The sequence below is a fragment of the Megalobrama amblycephala genome, linkage group LG6 (genome assembly GCF_018812025.1).
Source record: "Megalobrama amblycephala isolate DHTTF-2021 linkage group LG6, ASM1881202v1, whole genome shotgun sequence".
NCBI classification, from domain to species: Eukaryota; Metazoa; Chordata; class Actinopteri; order Cypriniformes; family Xenocyprididae; genus Megalobrama; species Megalobrama amblycephala.
The window spans coordinates 42,970,189-42,988,109 of NC_063049.1; the positions used below are offsets into that span (position 1 = coordinate 42,970,189).

Below are 17,921 nucleotides of genomic sequence, written 5' to 3' on the forward strand. Positions count from 1 at the left end.
TAAAGGGGCATTATAGGTCCCCTTTAATATTTTGTAAATAAAGTGGTAAATGATGTGTTTTTTTGCGCAAACAAAGCACTCGTGATGCTTCAAAAATTGAGGTTAATCCACTGGAGTCACATGGATTACTTTAACGGTGTCTTTACTACCGGTACCTTTCTGGGGCTTGAAAGTGGTAGTTGTGTTGCTGTCAATGCAGGAAAAGCTCTCGGATTTCATCAAAAATATCTTCATTTGTGTTGCGAAGATGAACGAAAGTTTGAAACGACATGAGGGTGAGTAATTAATGACAGAAATTTCATTTTTGGGTGAACTAACCCTTTAATACTTGCAAAGTGCCAATAAACAGGACCGATAACCAGCTGAGAAAATCCCGCCTGGTTTCTATATTCACACCGAGGATGTTTCCAGCGACTTTCCCTGCAGACTCCCAGAGATCGTGTCCGAGTCCAGCAGCTCGACTATGCTGTAGGGTGAACAGTCTTCCAAACCGAGCTTCCCACAAGCCCAGCCGCAGAAACCCTTCTCCAAATCCCTGACGGACATCCACCACTCGCTGAAGGCCCAGGACACCTGCACCACGGCCGAGTACAGAGCCAGCGACAGCGACAGCGCCACGATGAGCACGGGATAGAAGACGATGAGGAAGGGGCAGACCGTGATTTTATGGCAGAACGTCCGTTCCTCGTTGTACACCAGGAAAATGTTGTACCAAGTGAGAGTGCCATAGTAGAACGAGGTGATGAAGGACAGGACAAAGACTACGGGAGCGCAGGAGAGACTCCAGAGGACGACGTGAGGACCCTGAGAAATGCCGAAACCGCATGAGCGGCTCGATCCCTCTCGAGCGTCGCATTCGGCGTCCAGGCGCTCCTTTGACCTCGCCATCTCACGCAACTCTCTCTCTGTGAGCGTGACGTGAATGTCCACCATCTGACCTTTCTTCTTTCCACGTGTGATGGTCCCTGTGAGCGTCACATAGCGACTATCTGGAGGCACAGCCCAACCTAATGAGGTCAAGACATTTCATTTAGAATGAGACAGAATGTATTTAACTATTTTAAGACAAAATTTTCAGTATATTATTGATTTAACTGCACTGACACTATCAGATGAGAACAAAACTGGAACTGAATTTAGCTGAATAATGCCACTAACTAATAATTTACTCACGCATGTCATCCAAGATGTTCATGTCTTTCTTTCTTCAGTTGAAAACAAATTAAGGATTTTGAGCAAAATATTCCAGGATTTTTCTCCTTATAGTGGACTTCACTGGGATTCAACGGGTTGAAGGTCCAAATGTCAGTTTCAGTGCAGCTTCAAAGAGCTCTACATGATCCCAGACGAGGAATACGAGTCTTATCTACAGTAACAATCAGTCATTTTCTAAAAAAAAATAAAATTTATATACTTTTTAAACCACAAATGCTCATCTTGCACTGCTCTGTGATGCTCCACGCATTACGTAATCATGTTGGAAAGGTCACGTGTGATGTTGACAGAAGTACCGATCCAGTGTTTACAAAGTGAAAGTGCAAAGACTAAGTCAAACGGCCTTTACAAAAAAAGGTAAAACAACAATGTTGGATGATTTTGAAGTCGGAGGAGGAAATGAGTTCTTCCGCCTACGTCGCACGTGACCTTTCCAACACGATTATGCACATGTCGGAGCAGTGCAAGACAAGCATTTGTGGTTAAAAAGCTCTAGATAAGACTCTTATTCCTCGTCTGGGATCATGTAGAGCTCTTTGAAGCTGCACTGAAACTGACATTCAATTGAAGTCCACTATATGGAGAAAAATCCTGAAATGTTTTCCTCAAAAACCTTCATTTCTTTTCGACTGAAGAAAGAAAGACATGAACATCTTAGATGACATGGGGGTGAGTAAATTATCAGGAAATTTAAATCTGAAGTGAACTAATCCTTTAAGATGCATTTTGGTCAATCGGATCACAAGTGGACGACGCTAAATACAGGTGTAAACGTTTTGAGCTTGTCCACTTTTGACCACTTCCAGAGGAGGTCGGAATCGCATTCGACCGGATTGCTTTCGTAGTGGAAACGCTCATGCGTTCTAACAGACCGTCTATTCTCCTCCTACTGACCTACTGTGTAAACATTATGGGAAGCGCTCTAGCCAGGCCGGATTTAAACTTTGTCGGCTGAAGACCCAAGTTTGGTTTGAAGATGAAAAATGTACTAAGCACAATGTTCTCTCACCATTCCTGATTTTTAACACACTCACAGCGTTCGGACGGCTGTCAAAGCAGAAACAACAGCTTATTCCCTCTGTGTGTTTCCGTCGTCTCCGGGCGTGTTCATATGTAAATTGCGTGAGCTTATTTCATCCATTAGATCGAAAGATCTGATACATTTACCCGCCCATAGACCCTCCTCTCAAAGAAATCAGGACAGAAGTGGTTTAAAGTGGACAAAAGAGACGGATTAAAACAGGCAGGTGTAAACAGTAATGTGTCTTCCTCGTCTACTTGTGATCCGATCAACCAAAACACATCCAAATACCAGGAGTAAACAGGGCCACTGACACTGTTATTGAACTAAACTGAATCAACAGTTTAGCTGAATAATGTCACTATTGTCTTATGTAGAGCTGCTTATAGCTGAAATTAGCTTGTTTCATAATTAACACTTATTTTCCTGTTTGTTGCTGTGATGCTGCTTTGAAACAATCTGTATTGTTTGAAGCGCTGTAGAAATAAATGCTACTTAACTGAAATGAGGAATCAAATTTTCCTTAAATCTTTTAAGATAAGAGTTCACAGTACTTGAAAACATAACTTTTCTTTAGTACTTTCAGAACTCAAAACTTCATCTCCTTATGAAGAAAGAGAATTTTATCATTGTTTAAATGAAAAACATGAACCTCAATTTTTGTCAATTTCAACTAACTAATGACACAAGTCTATATATGTTACTGAAAGTGACTAATTATGGAATAATTATAATTATGATATAATTAAAATAACATAAAAATCACTTTCAGTACCATATATGGACTTAATACAGTTAATTTTGTAAGATGAGAAAAGGTGTTTTTTTAATGCTCTTGAAAATTTGTTTCGAGATACACTTTTTCATCCATCATAAAGCAACGATTTATTGAAACTAAACTGCAAAAATAACCCATTCTGAAGTTTTGGTAAGGATATGGTACAAAATAGAATAAGTGTTTTTGAAAGAGTCTCTTCTGCTCATCAAGGCTGCATTTATTTGATCAAAAATACAATAATGAAATATTATATCAGTTTAAAGTAACTGTTTTTTATGTGAATATACATTAAATTGAAATTTATTCCTGTGATCAAAGCTGAATTTTCAGCATCATTACTCCAGTCTTCAGTGTCACATGATCCTTCAGAAATCATTCTAATATGATGATTTGCTGCTCAATTATTATTAATGATCAATTATTAATAATGGTTCTTGTTATTATAAATGTTGAAAACAGTGCTGTTTAATATTTGGAAGTGGAAACTGTGATACATTTTTAATGACATAGAAATCTTTTTGTAATATAAATGCTTTTACTGTCACTTTTGGGCAATTTAATGCATCCTTTCTGAAAAAAAAATCATACAAACTGATGTAGGTTTAGTTCATTACATTAACCATTCATAACCACAAAGTGTCACAATCCTTTTTATCTTCATTTTGAACAATATGTTTGTTGATTTTTGAGTTTTTTATAATGGAAAGACATTCCTACACTTTTAAATGTGGCTTACGTGTCCAAATCCTTTTCTTTACAAGGAAAGATGAGATAGCATGCTTCACCTTCACTGCTGGGGTTGTTGAGAAATGTAGCCCCTTCTTCAGAGTTCCTCTCTCCAGCCTCACTATCCCCTCCATGCTCTTCACCAGCGGCTCTCTCTGGATCGGAGCGGTAGACGATGATGGACTCCGGCCGGTGTTCTCGCTTCCTTCTCTTCCTTCGAGTGCTGGTGCCACTGCTTCCTTCATCCATCTGCCCCTCAGAGACCTCCGATCTAACAGACTCTAGCTGCTCCACCTGCTCCATGATCCGGTTCAGTGTCTCACACGCTTTGGGAGGAGCTACAACTGCTACAACAGACTAGAAAAGGCTATTTACTCCATCCAAACATGATAAGCCTGTGAGAAAGAGAGAGCATCATGATGCACAGTTGGCATGCATTCAATCAAATAGGAAATAAGGAAAAATGACGTCTCATTTAAAATAAAAGGTAAAGTATGTAAGTGAGAGAATATAAACGTTGTCACATTTAGTTTTTTTAAATTTTATAAATATATTCACCGTGTAATATCTAGTAGGGGTGATGGTGTATTAAATTAACTTTTTTTTTTGAACAATAACAGTGAACATGTACCAGCGTTGCTATTGTTAACTGAAATAAATTAATATTAAATAAATTAATTAATCTTGATTAATCGCAGCTAACATAAAAGTTTGTTTATATAATATGTGTATTTTATAGTATTATATTATATGTGTGTGTGTGTGCGTGTGTATATATATGTGTGTATATTATACGCACACATAAATTGTTGTCCACGCATACGGTATACACACACAAACTTTTGTTAGTTGCGATTAATTCATCGATTTGATGCATATACACAGAAACTTATTTTTTGTAATTAATCTCGATTAATCAATTTGATACATATGTTAGTTGCGATTAATCACGATTAATCGTTTTGATACATACGCAGAAACTTTTATATTTGTTGTGATTAATTGCGATAATCGATTTGACAGCACTAATACACACAAACTTATGTTAGTTGTGATTAATCACTTTGATACATATACACAAACTTTTATTTGTTGTGATTAATCGTGATTAATCGATTTGATACATACACAGAAGCTTTCATTTGTTGTAATTAATCGCGATTAATCGATTTGATACATAGACACAAACTTTTATGTTAGTTGCAAATAATTGATTTGATACATAGACAGAAACTTTTATGTTAGTTGCAAATAATCGATTTGATACATATGCACAAACTTTTATGTTAGTTGCAAATAATCGATTTGATACATAAACAGAAACTTTTATGTTAGTTGCAAATAATCGATTTGATACATAGACAGAAACTTTTATGTTAGTTGCAAATAATCGATTTGATACATATGCACAAACTTCTATGTGAGTTGCAAATAATCGATTTGATACATATGCACAAACTTTTATGTTAGTTGCAAATAATCGATTTGATACATATGCACAAACTTTTATGTTAGTTGCAAATAATCGATTTGATACATAGACAGAAACTTTAATTTGTTGTAATTAATCACGATTAATCGATTTGATACATATACACAAACTTCTATGTTAGTTGCAAATAATCGATTTGATACATATGCACAAACTTTTATGTTAGTTGCAAATAATCGATTTGATACATATGCACAAACTTCTATGTTAGTTGCAAATAATCGATTTGATACATATGCACAAACTTTTATGTTAGCTGCAAATAATCGATTTGATACATATGCACAAACTTCTATGTGAGTTGCAAATAATCGATTTGATACATATGCACAAACTTTTATGTTAGCTGCAAATAATCGATTTGATACATATGCACAAACTTCTATGTGAGTTGCAAATAATCGATTTGATACATATGCACAAACTTTTATGTTAGCTGCAAATAATCGATTTGATACATATGCACAAACTTCTATGTTAGTTGCAAATAATCGATTTGATACATATGCACAAACTTTTATGTTAGCTGCAAATAATCGATTTGATACATATGCACAAACTTCTATGTTAGTTGCAAATAATCGATTTGATACATATGCACAAACTTTTATGTTAGCTGCAAATAATCGATTTGATACATATGCACAAACTTCTATGTGAGTTGCAAATAATCGATTTGATACATATGCACAAACTTTTATGTTAGTTGCAAATAATCGATTTGATACATATGCACAAACTTTTATGTTAATTGCAAATAATCGATTTGATACATAGACAGAAACTTTAATTTGTTGTAATTAATCACGATTAATCGATTTGATACATATACACAAACTTTTATGTTAGTTGCGATTAATCGATTTGATACATATACACAGAAACTTTTATATTTGTTGGGATTAATTGTGATTAATAATTTTTTACAGCACTAATACACACAAACACACACACACACACACACACACATGTATGTTAGCAGTGATTAATCGCGATTAATTTTAATACATACACAGAATCTTTTATATTTGTTGTGATTAATTGCAATCGATTTGATACATATACACAGAATCTTTTATATTTGTTGTGATTAATTGCAATTAATCGATTTGATTGCACTAATATCAGTTGGAGTTTGGGTTCCTTACCACTGCCGCCTTTGGCTTGCTTAGTTGGGGACACTTGACATTTGATATTCAAAAGTGTTTTGATCTGCCTGCATTGACACCATTGTATGCGAACTGAACTGAGCTGGATGATGACATCACTGTTTACTCCAGTGCTGATATAGATAAATTAACTAAATTAATGACTATTGATTCTTACATCGGAATGAATCAATACTGAATTCACTTAAGATGGATAATGACACCATTTTCTTTACGAGCTGAAAAAAAAAACTATATACCAGTTATCACTGTAAAGCTGCTTTGACAATCTGCGCTGTAAAAAGCGCTATATAAATAAAGGTGACTTGACTTGACTAATACACACACACAAACTTATGTTACATGCGATTAATTGTGATTAATCGATTTGACAGCACTAATACACACACACGCACACACACATAAACTTATGTTAGATGCGATTAATTGTGACTAAACGATTTGACAGCACTAAAATAAAGCAAAATAAAATATAAAAATTAAAGAGGAAATAACATTAACAACAATAAGAAACTGGAATCAAATAACTTAGATTGAAGTACTAAAATGACAAACTGTAATAAAAAAAAATGTAATCTAAAGAGAAAAACTGATAAAAATTAAAAAAAAAAAAAAAACACACATAACAAAAAGACTAAAACTTAAACTAAAATTAAAATTGAAAACATAAAAATTAAATCTAATTTAAAATATTTAAAAAAAAATCACATATTTAGTAGCTTTTGTGTAGAAAACAACACCCTTCCGTCAGAGAGCTGGGTCTAATTCAACTCTATTGTCAGAGAAACAAAGACATACAGGAGACAGAGCAATCCTACAGCCGATCATATGATTGCGTTTTAATAAAATAGCGTCCGAAACTCAAAATCCTTCATCTTAAACCCCTTCGAGATCACGCTTATTTTAAATCAGTGTCCTGTAATGTCCTGTAATGTCCTGTAATGCCTGAGCGCCAGGCGGAGGCTGTTTTTCTCTCAGCTGATCCGCTCTGGGTTTAATAATCACACCATCATCTACTGTAAGAAGCGTCTTATTCACAAACACAGAAGCTCGTGCCTTATTCATAACTCTGTTCTTACCTACCAGATGCACATGCATGAAAGAACCGCTGTGAAAACTCTTGCGATGAAATGTTTAGCTGGGTTAAATATCCAACAGCAGCCGCCATGCAGATGCGCCTGGGCCACGATGAATACAATCCCCGCCCACTGACTGTGGAACGCCTGTCCTGTCCAATCAGATGATGATAAACCGAAGCCCCTCCTCCAGCCAAAGCCAATTTTATTCTATATTTTTATAAATATATATATATATATATATATATATATATATATATATATATATATATATATATATATATATATATATATATATATATATATATATATATATATATATATATATATATATATATATATATATATATATATATATATATATTTAAAAATTGCATGTATTTGTATGTGTATGTCTGTATTTATTTCATTACAGTAATTCTCATAAAATAAGTATTTGATAAAATAGTTAATAAATTAATGCAATTAAATTGACATGTTAAATATAATTATTTATTAGGAAACCAAGTAACGACTTGTCTCAGGCCAGGCTAACCAAATTTACTTATTTGTTTACTAAATTTATATTTATTATTTAATTTATTTGAAACTATTATTTTTTTTATTCCGATATATGAGTATTACGTCAGCAGTAACGGACGTTTTAACTGACGCGCTCGAGCTCCAAATTTAAATCACGTTAATACGCACAATATTCGCCTTTCAAATCCATATTTGAGTTATATAACATCTCAAAACTAGAAAATAGATATATTTACGTGATCTGTGTGGTATTTTCAATCCTTGTGTTCGTGTTTTATACGGTTTTTGAATGGAGGAGCAGACGGTAAATCAACTGGACAATCTGTTGCTTCAGTCAGGTGATGAGAGCGCCTCATTTCATTTTTAACATTATTTGACATGTTTAACTTTATATGTACTGTATACTGTTATATATTCGACAGGTATAGAGACTCGAGAACTTGCTCAGAGGAAGGATGACCTTAAACAGCAAATACAAAGTAAGTTTTTAAGCACCTCCTCACTGAAAACATCAATTCATACATCAATTCAGTTTAAAACATCAATTGCTCTGTCTGTTGTGTTTTTAGTTTGTGAGTCCAACATTCAGGAGAAGAAGGATTACATCAAGACAACTCACATTACTATCAGCAAACTCCATGAGGAGATCCAGCAGAAACAAAACACTGTGAAGTTTATCAAAGAAAACACAAAAAAGTGTGGAAAATTGTGATAATGACATTACTTTTATTTTCAGATCTCAAACTAGCATGATATAGTATTATATGAATGTAAATGTTCTGGTATCAGTCAACAGAGAACAGGACATATGCTGCTTCAGTATGAAAAGACACTGGAAGCTGAGCTAGAAAAGAGACAAGACAGCTATAAACAAGACATGTAGGTCCAGCTTAAAGTGATAGTACACCCAAAAATGAAAATTATGTCATCATACCTTCACATTGTTACAAAACTTTATGAATTTTTTTCTTCTGCTGAACACAAAAGAAGATATTCTGAAGAATGTCGGAAACCAAACAGTTAATGGACCCCATTGACTTACATAGTAATGGGGAAAAAATACTATGAAAGTCAATGGGGTTCATCAACTGTATGATTACCGACATTCTTCAGAATATCTTATTTTGAGTTCAGCAGAAGAAAGAAATTCATAAAGGTTTGGAACAACTATATTTCTGCCAGTAATATGTCTTAAATGGTTAGTTTACCCAAAAATGAAATTTCTGTCATTAATTACTCACCCGTATATTGTTCCACACCCGTAAGACCTTCGTTCATCTAAGGAACACAAATTAAGATATTAATTATAAGATATGATGAAATCCGATGGCTCAGTGAGGCCTCCATTGACAGTAAGATAATTAACACTTTCAATGCCCAGAAAGCTACTAAAGACATATTTAAAACAGTTCATGTAACTACAGTGGTTCAACCTTAATGTTATGAAGTGACGAGAATACTTTCTGTGCACCAAAAAAACAAAATAATGACTTTATTCAACAATATCTAGTTATGGGTGATTTCAAAACATTGCTTCATGAAGCTTTACAAATCTTTTGTTTCGAATCAGTGGTTCGGATCATGTATCAAACTGCCAAAGTCACATGAACCATTGAAATTTCAAAACAACGACGTAACAAAGCCTCGTTTACTGAAATCACGTGACTTTGGCAGTTTGATACACACTCTGAACCACTGATTCAAAACAAATGGTTCGTAAAGCTTCATGAAGCAGTGTTTTGAAATCGCCCATCACTAGATATTGTCATAAAGTCGTTATTTCGTTTTTTTTGGCGCACAAAAAGTATTCTCGTTGCTTCATAACATTAAGGTTGATCTGCTGTACTCACTTGAACTGTTTTAAATACGTTTTTAGTAGCTTTCTGGCCATTGAAAGTGTTAAAGGGTTAGTTCACCCAAAAATGAAAATAATGTAATTTATTACTCACCCTCATGCCGTTCCACACCCGTAAGACCTTTGTTAATCTTCAGAACACAAATTAAGATATTTTTGTTGAAATCCGATTGCTCAGTGAGGCCTGCATAGGGAGCAATGACATTTCCTCTCTCAAGATCCATTAATGTACTAAAAACATATTTAAATCGGTTTATGTGAGTACAGTGGCTCAATAGTAATATTATAAAGAGACGAGAATATTTTTGGTGCGCCAAAAAAACAAAATAACGACTTATTTAGTGATGGCCGATTTCAAAACACTGCTTCTGGAAGCTTCGGAGCGTTATGAATCTTTTGTGTCGAATCATGATTCGGATTGCGTGTCAAACCGCCAAACTGCTGAAATCACATGACTTTGGCGCTCCGAACCGCTGATTCGACACACTGATTCATAACGCTCCGAAGCTTCCTGATGCAGTGTTTTGAAATCACTATATAAGTAGGGCTGGACGATATGGCCAAAATTTATATCACGATATAATTCTTAATTTCGGGCGATACGATATAATTCCGATATCGATATGAACTATATAATAGCCTCAGAAAAACTGCCAAGAACGGCCACAACGGATGTCTGTACCTACAAACGTCTGAAAAATGAATTTGCCAAATCTATGAAATCTCTTCCTATAAAACTATATAATATTTTAGAAATAAAAACAGTACAAATAAATTTATGTTCAGCTTTTATTTGTATTTAGCCTTCATACAAACATAAAAAATAAACATAAGACTCACTTTAGTAATATTAATATCTTTAACATTAAACTATAATGTAGGCTGATTTTATTATCCTTAATATAGATTAAAACAAAAGTGTTTCAGCCAAGATAAAGATTGTGAACTGTAAAAACAGAAAAAAACAGTGAGAAACAACAAAAACACATTGCTGGGGCAGGGAAGTTGTTGAGTTTTGATGACACTAGGGGTGCAATGGTTCAAATTGCTCACGGTTCGGTTCGTATCATGGTTTTAGGGTCACGGTTTCGGTACGGTTCCGAACCGTACCGAAACCATGACCCTAAAAATAGGACTACTGTCAAATAAAAATAAAGAAAATAAGAACAAACAATCAAACTACAAGCAACATCACAAATAAGTACAATAAAGCAAATATTCAAATTAAATAAACAGTGCTTTTCAGGTTTTTCAGGTATCTAACAGTAGTTTTCAGGTACAGAAAATGGATAAAGTAATCAAATATAAAATAACACTGCATATTATCTTTACTGTATAAAATAAATAAAGATTAATCCTTATTGAAGTTACAAAAACTATTCAGTCAAGAGCAGTGAGTGATTTCTTTGTTATTTGTTGTTTGATTTAACATTAAAAACAGGCAGCAGGAATAGTTTTTTTCCCTTTAAGACATGCACGATCCAGTACATATACTGTTCCACATGTGATGTCTTTCTCGACTAATATACGTTCACTTAAGACATAACCGACTATGTTTGCTAGGATACTCGCCAAGACGGGCATGTTGACATAATTTTTGTATGAATTTGTCCGCTGAAGCGCAAGACTTGAAAGAGAACTCAGTATTTGCGCGCTGACTGAAATAAGCGTGTGCGCGCTTCGGATGAGCGCACACAAATCTTCTCACAGCGCGTGCGAGTTCTCTTTCGCGTCTTGTTCTTGAAGGTTTAAATCAGCAAGGCTTAAATGATTTTAGTTTAAACAGATAGCATCGTGTGCTGTTCAGGTCTCACCTGCGCTCGCGCGCTATCAACACCCGGGTGGTGACGGCGTAAATGACTGGACATTAGAGCATACGGCACTAGCTGTTAACAGTCTACAAAGAGTGACTGTTTTGTCCACGCTTTTTGATTATCGTTGTTGTAACGTTTTGCGCATCCATCGACTGAAACATACATTATCTGAACACTGTCTGTCTGTTTTCCACGTTGCTATTTTAAACAAACCATATTAACCAATAGATACGCTGAGCACTGGCTGATGGCTGCGTGTCTCTGTGGTGTACGTCATCACGCAAATAGCCAATCACGTTCTGCTCTTTCTAACGGCTGCGCCTCAAGTCAGTTGTAATGTATATATCGAAATACCGGAAATGTGTTTAAAAATCATATCACCGTTATCGAAAAAAATTATATCGCGATATATATTGATATTGAATTATTGTCCAGCCCTATATATAAGTCATTATTTTATTTTTTTGGCGCACCAAAAATATTCTCGTCGCTTTATAATATTGGCTATGCAGGCCTCACTGAGCCATCGGATTTCAACAAAAATATCTTAATTTGTGTTCCGAAGATTAACGAAGGTCTTATGGGTGTGGAACGACATGAGGGTGAGTAATTAATGACATTATTTTCATTTTTGGGTGAACTAACCCTTTGATTATCTTGCTGTCAATGGGGGCCTCACTGAGCCATTGGATTTTATCAAAAATGTCTTTATTTTTTGTTTTGAAGATGAACGAAGGTCTTAAAGCAGAACTCAGTAAGATTTGCGAAGCTCCCTCTACAGGTTCCTTCAGTGAATCACACTGTCGTAAATACTCCAAACGCAGCTCTGGACTACAACGACTACAACGCGCACCAGTGCAGTAGTTTTGCAAATACAGTACAAGAAATCTCGACGGAGGTGGGTAATTTTCGAAATTGTCTTATAAAGTGAGGTCGCTATGTGTATATTGAAATACCGTAAAGCATTTTGTCACTCTCGCGTCAACGTGAACATGAGGCGAGATTGTATCGGGTTGGTGCAGCTCAACTTGCAAGTGCTGTATTCTGGCGTAGACGTGCCAGAGGGGGTTTGTGCTCGCCTCAAACACACCACTACAAGTCAATTAACCATCGTAAGGACTTAGAAAACTATTTATGAAGGTAAAAAAAGTTACTTAGTTCTGCTTTAAGGGTGTGGAATGACATGGGGGTGAGTAATTAATGACAGAATTCTCATTTTCGGGTGAACTAACCCTTTAAAGATGCTTGGTCTTTGAAGGAAAATGTTCCAGGAGAGAATCGAGAGCTACAGGAACGTGTTTCAGCAGTATAAGGAGCGATACTGTCAGGACTCACTGGCTCAAAAACTGCTGAAGATTCAAGCAGACAATGAGGAAATCGAAAAGAGAATCAGAGTAATAGAAGAACAAATAATGGAGAAAGAGAGAGAATTGACAGCAGCACTAGGTAAAGTAACAGTTCATTAAAAAATAAAAAATCATGTTGTTCCAAACACAGAAATAATTCCTGTTCTGTTTTGACAGGTGAGGAGGAGCCAGTCACTGATGGAGCTGACAGGTATTTTATCTTTACAGCAGATCAGAGGCTTGTTGCATTCTTCTAATTAACTTTTTCTGAAATCGCTATGAAAATAGTAAGTGTCCAGACAATGACGGCCTACAAACTGAAAGCAGCGAGTCGTTTGATGAAATGGTCCCTCATCAAGAGCCCATAATGCAGGTACTTCTGCTGTTGTCCTGAAACTGCATGTACAGAATTGGGAGAGAGAAATATTTTTAATGTTTATCTTCTATTGAAAACTTATTATGAGTTCTGTAACTTCTAGAGGCCTGATGAACACGCAGATGAGCACATGGCTGCTGAAGATCCTTCTGAGGAGAATAAGGATAAAACTGCAGAAAGTGAATCTCAAATGGACACATTTCACCACAGCTTATGGACAAAGAGAGAAACTGGAGAAGGTAAAAACCAGCATGTATTAATATTTTTAAAGTATCAGAAGATAAACCACAATAAGCACACAGATTCACAATCAAGTATTCCTTTCGTTTTAGATCAAATGCAAGAAGGCGATCAGAGTCAGAGTGAACCGGTAAAGTTGTAAAGCAGACAACTGTTTTTTTAATGATTAAAATATACATTAAAATATAAACTACTGATCAAGTTTGTAATAATTAAAGTTTTTTAATATTTTTTTGAAGGAAGTCTCTTCTCATCAAGGCTTGATTTATTTTGTAACAAATACAGTAAAAACAGTAATACTGTGAAATATTGTTACAATTTAAAATAGCTGTTTTAAAGTGTTCTATTTGAATATATTTTAAAATTTAATTTATTATTTATTCCTGTGATCAAAGTCTTCAGTGTCACACGATTCTTCAGAAATCATTCTAATACGCTGATTTGCTGCTCAATTATTAATAATGGTTCTTCTTATTATTAGTGTAAAAAACGGATTCATATGTTTTAACAAATCTTTGATTAATAGAAAGTTCAAAAGAACAGCATTTATTTGAAATACAAATAACATGAAAAATGTCTTTACTGTCACTTTTGACCAATTTAATGCATTTTTGCTGAATAAAAGTATTAATTTCTTTAAAAAAACAAACTTTTTAATGGTAGTGTATCATGGTTTCCACAAAAAAAATAAGAAGCATAAAAACAGTTTTCAGCATAATAATCAGAAATGTTTCTTGAGCAACAAATAATCATATTCAAATGATTTCTGAAGGATCATGTGACACTGAAGACTGGAGTAATGATGCTGAAAATTCAGCTTTGATCACAGGAATAAATTACATTTTACTATATATTAACATAGAAAACAGTTATTTGTAATTGTAATAATATTTCACAATTTTTCCTGTTTTTTTGGGCAAATAAATCAAGCGTTGGTGAGCACAACAGACATCAGAAACATAAAAAAATCCTAATTATTCCAAACGTTTGACCGGTAGTGTACTATATATATTCTTATAATATCTGTTTGGATGATTGCAGCAGGGGAATGTGAATGTTTCATGTGCTCCTGAGCTCATGGTGGAAATGTCAGAAGAGGAGGGGGAAGATCGTTTAGAGGTGACTACAGCAGACTCTCAGGAGGACACAGCGCCTGAGGGTCCCATCTGCCCTCCTCCCTCACCGGCTAGAATTCAAGCCACACCAACCACCCCGACCTTCTCCCTAAAGTACGACCTGACTCAGCAGTGTTTATGATGGAGCGTACTGTACCTCTAAATGCTGCCATCTGTCACTTACATTACTCTAAAATCCACATGAAACACTATTTGCAACCCATTTTACTTCATGCATTTTTCAGTGATATGCCCAAACTGTGGTGCACAGCTAGTCAAGTCAGCTTTATTTCTATAGCGCTTTATATTTCACGATTCACAGTAATAAACAGGAAAATAACAGAATCAATGCAAACTTAATCAAATATGAGACAAATTCAAATTCAGCTGTAACTTGATTCAGTTCAGTTCAATAACTGTAAATTTCATCAAGTTATGAAACAAGCTTAATTCAGCTATAAGCAGCTCTACAGAAGATAATAGTGTCATTATTCAGCTTGAGTCAGTTTAAGTTTTGCTCTCATCTGATAGTGTCAGTGCAGCCAAATTGATAATATTATTGAATATTAAGAGCCTTATTTTAACGATCTAAGCTCATGGTCTGAAGCGCATGGCGCAGGTGCACTAAGGGTGTGTCCGAATCCACTTTTGCTAGTTTAATGATGGAAAATTGGTCCAAAAGGGTTGTACCTAGTCTCTTAATGAGTCATGGGTGTGTTTTGGGCGTAACGTGCAATAAACCAATCAGAGTCTTATCTCACATTCCCTTTAAAAGCCAGGTGCGTTCGCACCATGGTGGATTTGCTGTTTACATAGCGGAATATAGACACCCTCAACCTGACGAATCAGTTTAAAAACATGTGTGTATTGCCACGATTGGTCAATTAATTAGCCAATTTCATTCGTCATTACTGCAAATAGGTCATTCTGATACGTGCAATGACTAGTCATGACATGTAGGCATTTTTATCTTAATGCACACAAATTTTTTTTTTTAAATAATAATATTTTTAATATTTGGCATGTTTGTGTGCTGCTGCATGTCTCTGTGTGTGTATATCAAGCAGAGTGTACGCGCCTACAGGCGCATATTACTAATTCGCCCTTTAAATAACAAAAAAAAATATTGCGCCATTGACTTTAGAGCAGGTTTCAGTTGGTCAATTGCGCAGTCACTTTCAGTTCCTCAAAATAGCAACACGCTAACAATGCACCTGAACACACCTCGTTTTCAGACCAGAACACCCATGGGCGAACAGATAGGCATGAGTGCATTTGCTTTTTAAACAACGTGGCGCTGGACGTGAAGATGATAACTGCGTCGGGCTGAAACTAGCAAAAAACACTGGCATTGCACCTGGTGTCACATTGCTCTGGGTGTATGATAAGGCCCGAAGTGTCTTTTAAACTAGTCTTTAAGTGAAGGGATTGTGAATATTAACCAAAAAGGATTTAGAGTCAATGTTTTATCTTGATTTTATCAGTAAATTTATTTGCTTTAACATGCTCTGATGAATCATTGAACTATGTTGAGAGTGATTACTATTCGATCTGTTAACAGCAACAGTCCCAGCTGCTCACCTGGACGACAGGAGATCTCAGACACAAAGTCGCCCGCTTTTGTCTTCTCCATGAATTCTGGTCCAAGCACACCTGCGTTCTCTAAGATGGGCTGTGACTTTGACATGGGGTCAGCAGCAGAAGAGGTGAACTTCAGAAGCTGGAACACTGACATATGCATTGTTTCATCAAAGAGAGTTTCATCATTTTGTTTGTGTGTTTTGTAGGCATCTCCATTTACCTTCACAAGCTCCTATTTCAGCGACAAGGTATTTCTGGAGAAATATAGATGTTTGAGCATAATGGCTGAATGTTTGAAAGCTGATTTTGTGTTTCTGATAACAGAAGTCACCAGGATCAGCACCCAAGTTCTCAGGTGAAGTACCGTTCTTAATATCTACACTACCAGTCAAAAGTTGGGAATTCAAGTTTTTCAAATCAGCATATTAGAATGATTTCTGAAGGATCATGTGACATTGAAGACTGGAGTAATGATGCTGAAAATTCAGCTTTGATCACTGGAATAAATTACATCATAAAATAGATTCACATAGAAAACAAGAAATTATATTTTGCATTAAGAAGACTAAATGGATCTAAATGTACATAAAATAGTCATATTTAGTAACGCTGTTGTTTATATACAAGGTTTCCTGTTTGATGAAGCCGAGAGTCGTCAAGAGGGGTTTTCCTTCTCGTTCGGGACAGAAAGCCCTCAGAAGAGCTCTTCCACACACGACGCTTCAGGACCTGCTGATTCCTTTCCCTTTTCATTCAGCTTTGGAAAATTATAACTTCATAAACATAGATCTTATCCTTAGATGTGTTCAATGTCTGTTAGAGTTTGTTGAAGTTATTCTATACTATGTGAAGTGTGGAGAAGTGTTTATGGCAGATACATACTGCAGATTTAGTTCACTGCTGCAAATTTACTTTGCTCAACATGATTCAATATAACTTGTTTACAGAGGTCATTTCAATATGTTTATACTACAACACATGCATTATAATTAATAGAAAATTAGAGGAATGTGTGATTTCTGAATGTTCTCATTAAATGTATTTAAATACTTTTCAACACTGAAAAGTCTATTTCTAATTGTTTTACGCTACTAACAACACAGCAAAGTATTTTTAAATATATTTTTTATTATATATATATTGTAATATATTTATATTTTTCTTAAATGACAGTACATTCCTTTTAATACGACATTCAGCTGAAACAGTGAAAAACTTATAAAGGCCCGTTCACAGAATGATAACTAATTATAACGATAACGATATTTGCGTCCACACCAACTAACGATAGCGGTCTGAAACGCTGCGGTTTCAAAGCGTTTACAACGTTATTGCAGTTGTTGCATTGTTGCAAAAGATTCATAACGCTCCGAAGCTTCGTGAAGCAATGTTTTGAAATTTTGTATGTCATTATTTTGTTTTTTTTGGCGCACCAAAAATATTCTCATTGCTTTATAATATTAATATTAAACCACTGTACTCACATGAACTGATTTAAATATGTTTTTAGTACATTAATAGATCTTGAGAGAGGAGATGTCATTGCTGGCTATGCAGGCCTCACTGAGCCATCGGATTTCAACAAAAATATCTTA

The 17,921-nt window shown here is 35.2% G+C and overlaps 2 protein-coding genes across 4 annotated transcripts; one reads left to right on the forward strand and one right to left on the reverse strand.

The window, feature by feature from the left end:
* Nucleotides 1–206: 206 nt before the first annotated feature.
* Nucleotides 207–7,625, reverse strand: tmem169b (transmembrane protein 169b). 2 transcript variants are annotated; one of them, XM_048194724.1, is made up of 3 exons: nt 7,481–7,625; nt 3,800–4,135; nt 207–1,007 (listed from the first exon to the last, which is right to left on the reverse strand). In XM_048194724.1, exons 2-3 carry the CDS (start codon nt 4,041–4,043, stop codon nt 391–393), a joined length of 861 nt encoding a protein of 286 aa, XP_048050681.1. In that variant the 5' UTR covers nt 4,044–4,135; nt 7,481–7,625; the 3' UTR covers nt 207–390. The 2 variants fall into 2 exon arrangements, with proteins under 2 accessions (XP_048050681.1, XP_048050680.1); XM_048194723.1 differs by having other exon boundaries at nt 7,485–7,624.
* A 452-nt stretch (nt 7,626–8,077) lies between these two features.
* On the forward strand, nt 8,078–17,392 carry LOC125270786 (immunoglobulin A1 protease autotransporter). 2 transcript variants are annotated; one of them, XM_048194725.1, is made up of 14 exons: nt 8,078–8,337; nt 8,422–8,478; nt 8,569–8,695; nt 8,789–8,878; nt 12,927–13,114; nt 13,192–13,225; nt 13,303–13,387; nt 13,494–13,629; nt 13,723–13,760; nt 14,672–14,859; nt 16,307–16,451; nt 16,533–16,574; nt 16,651–16,681; nt 16,954–17,392. In XM_048194725.1, exons 1-14 carry the CDS (start codon nt 8,289–8,291, stop codon nt 17,097–17,099), a joined length of 1,356 nt encoding a protein of 451 aa, XP_048050682.1. In that variant the 5' UTR covers nt 8,078–8,288; the 3' UTR covers nt 17,100–17,392. The 2 variants fall into 2 exon arrangements, with proteins under 2 accessions (XP_048050682.1, XP_048050683.1); XM_048194726.1 differs by lacking the exon at nt 8,789–8,878.
* The last annotated feature ends 529 nt before the right edge of the window (nt 17,393–17,921 follow it).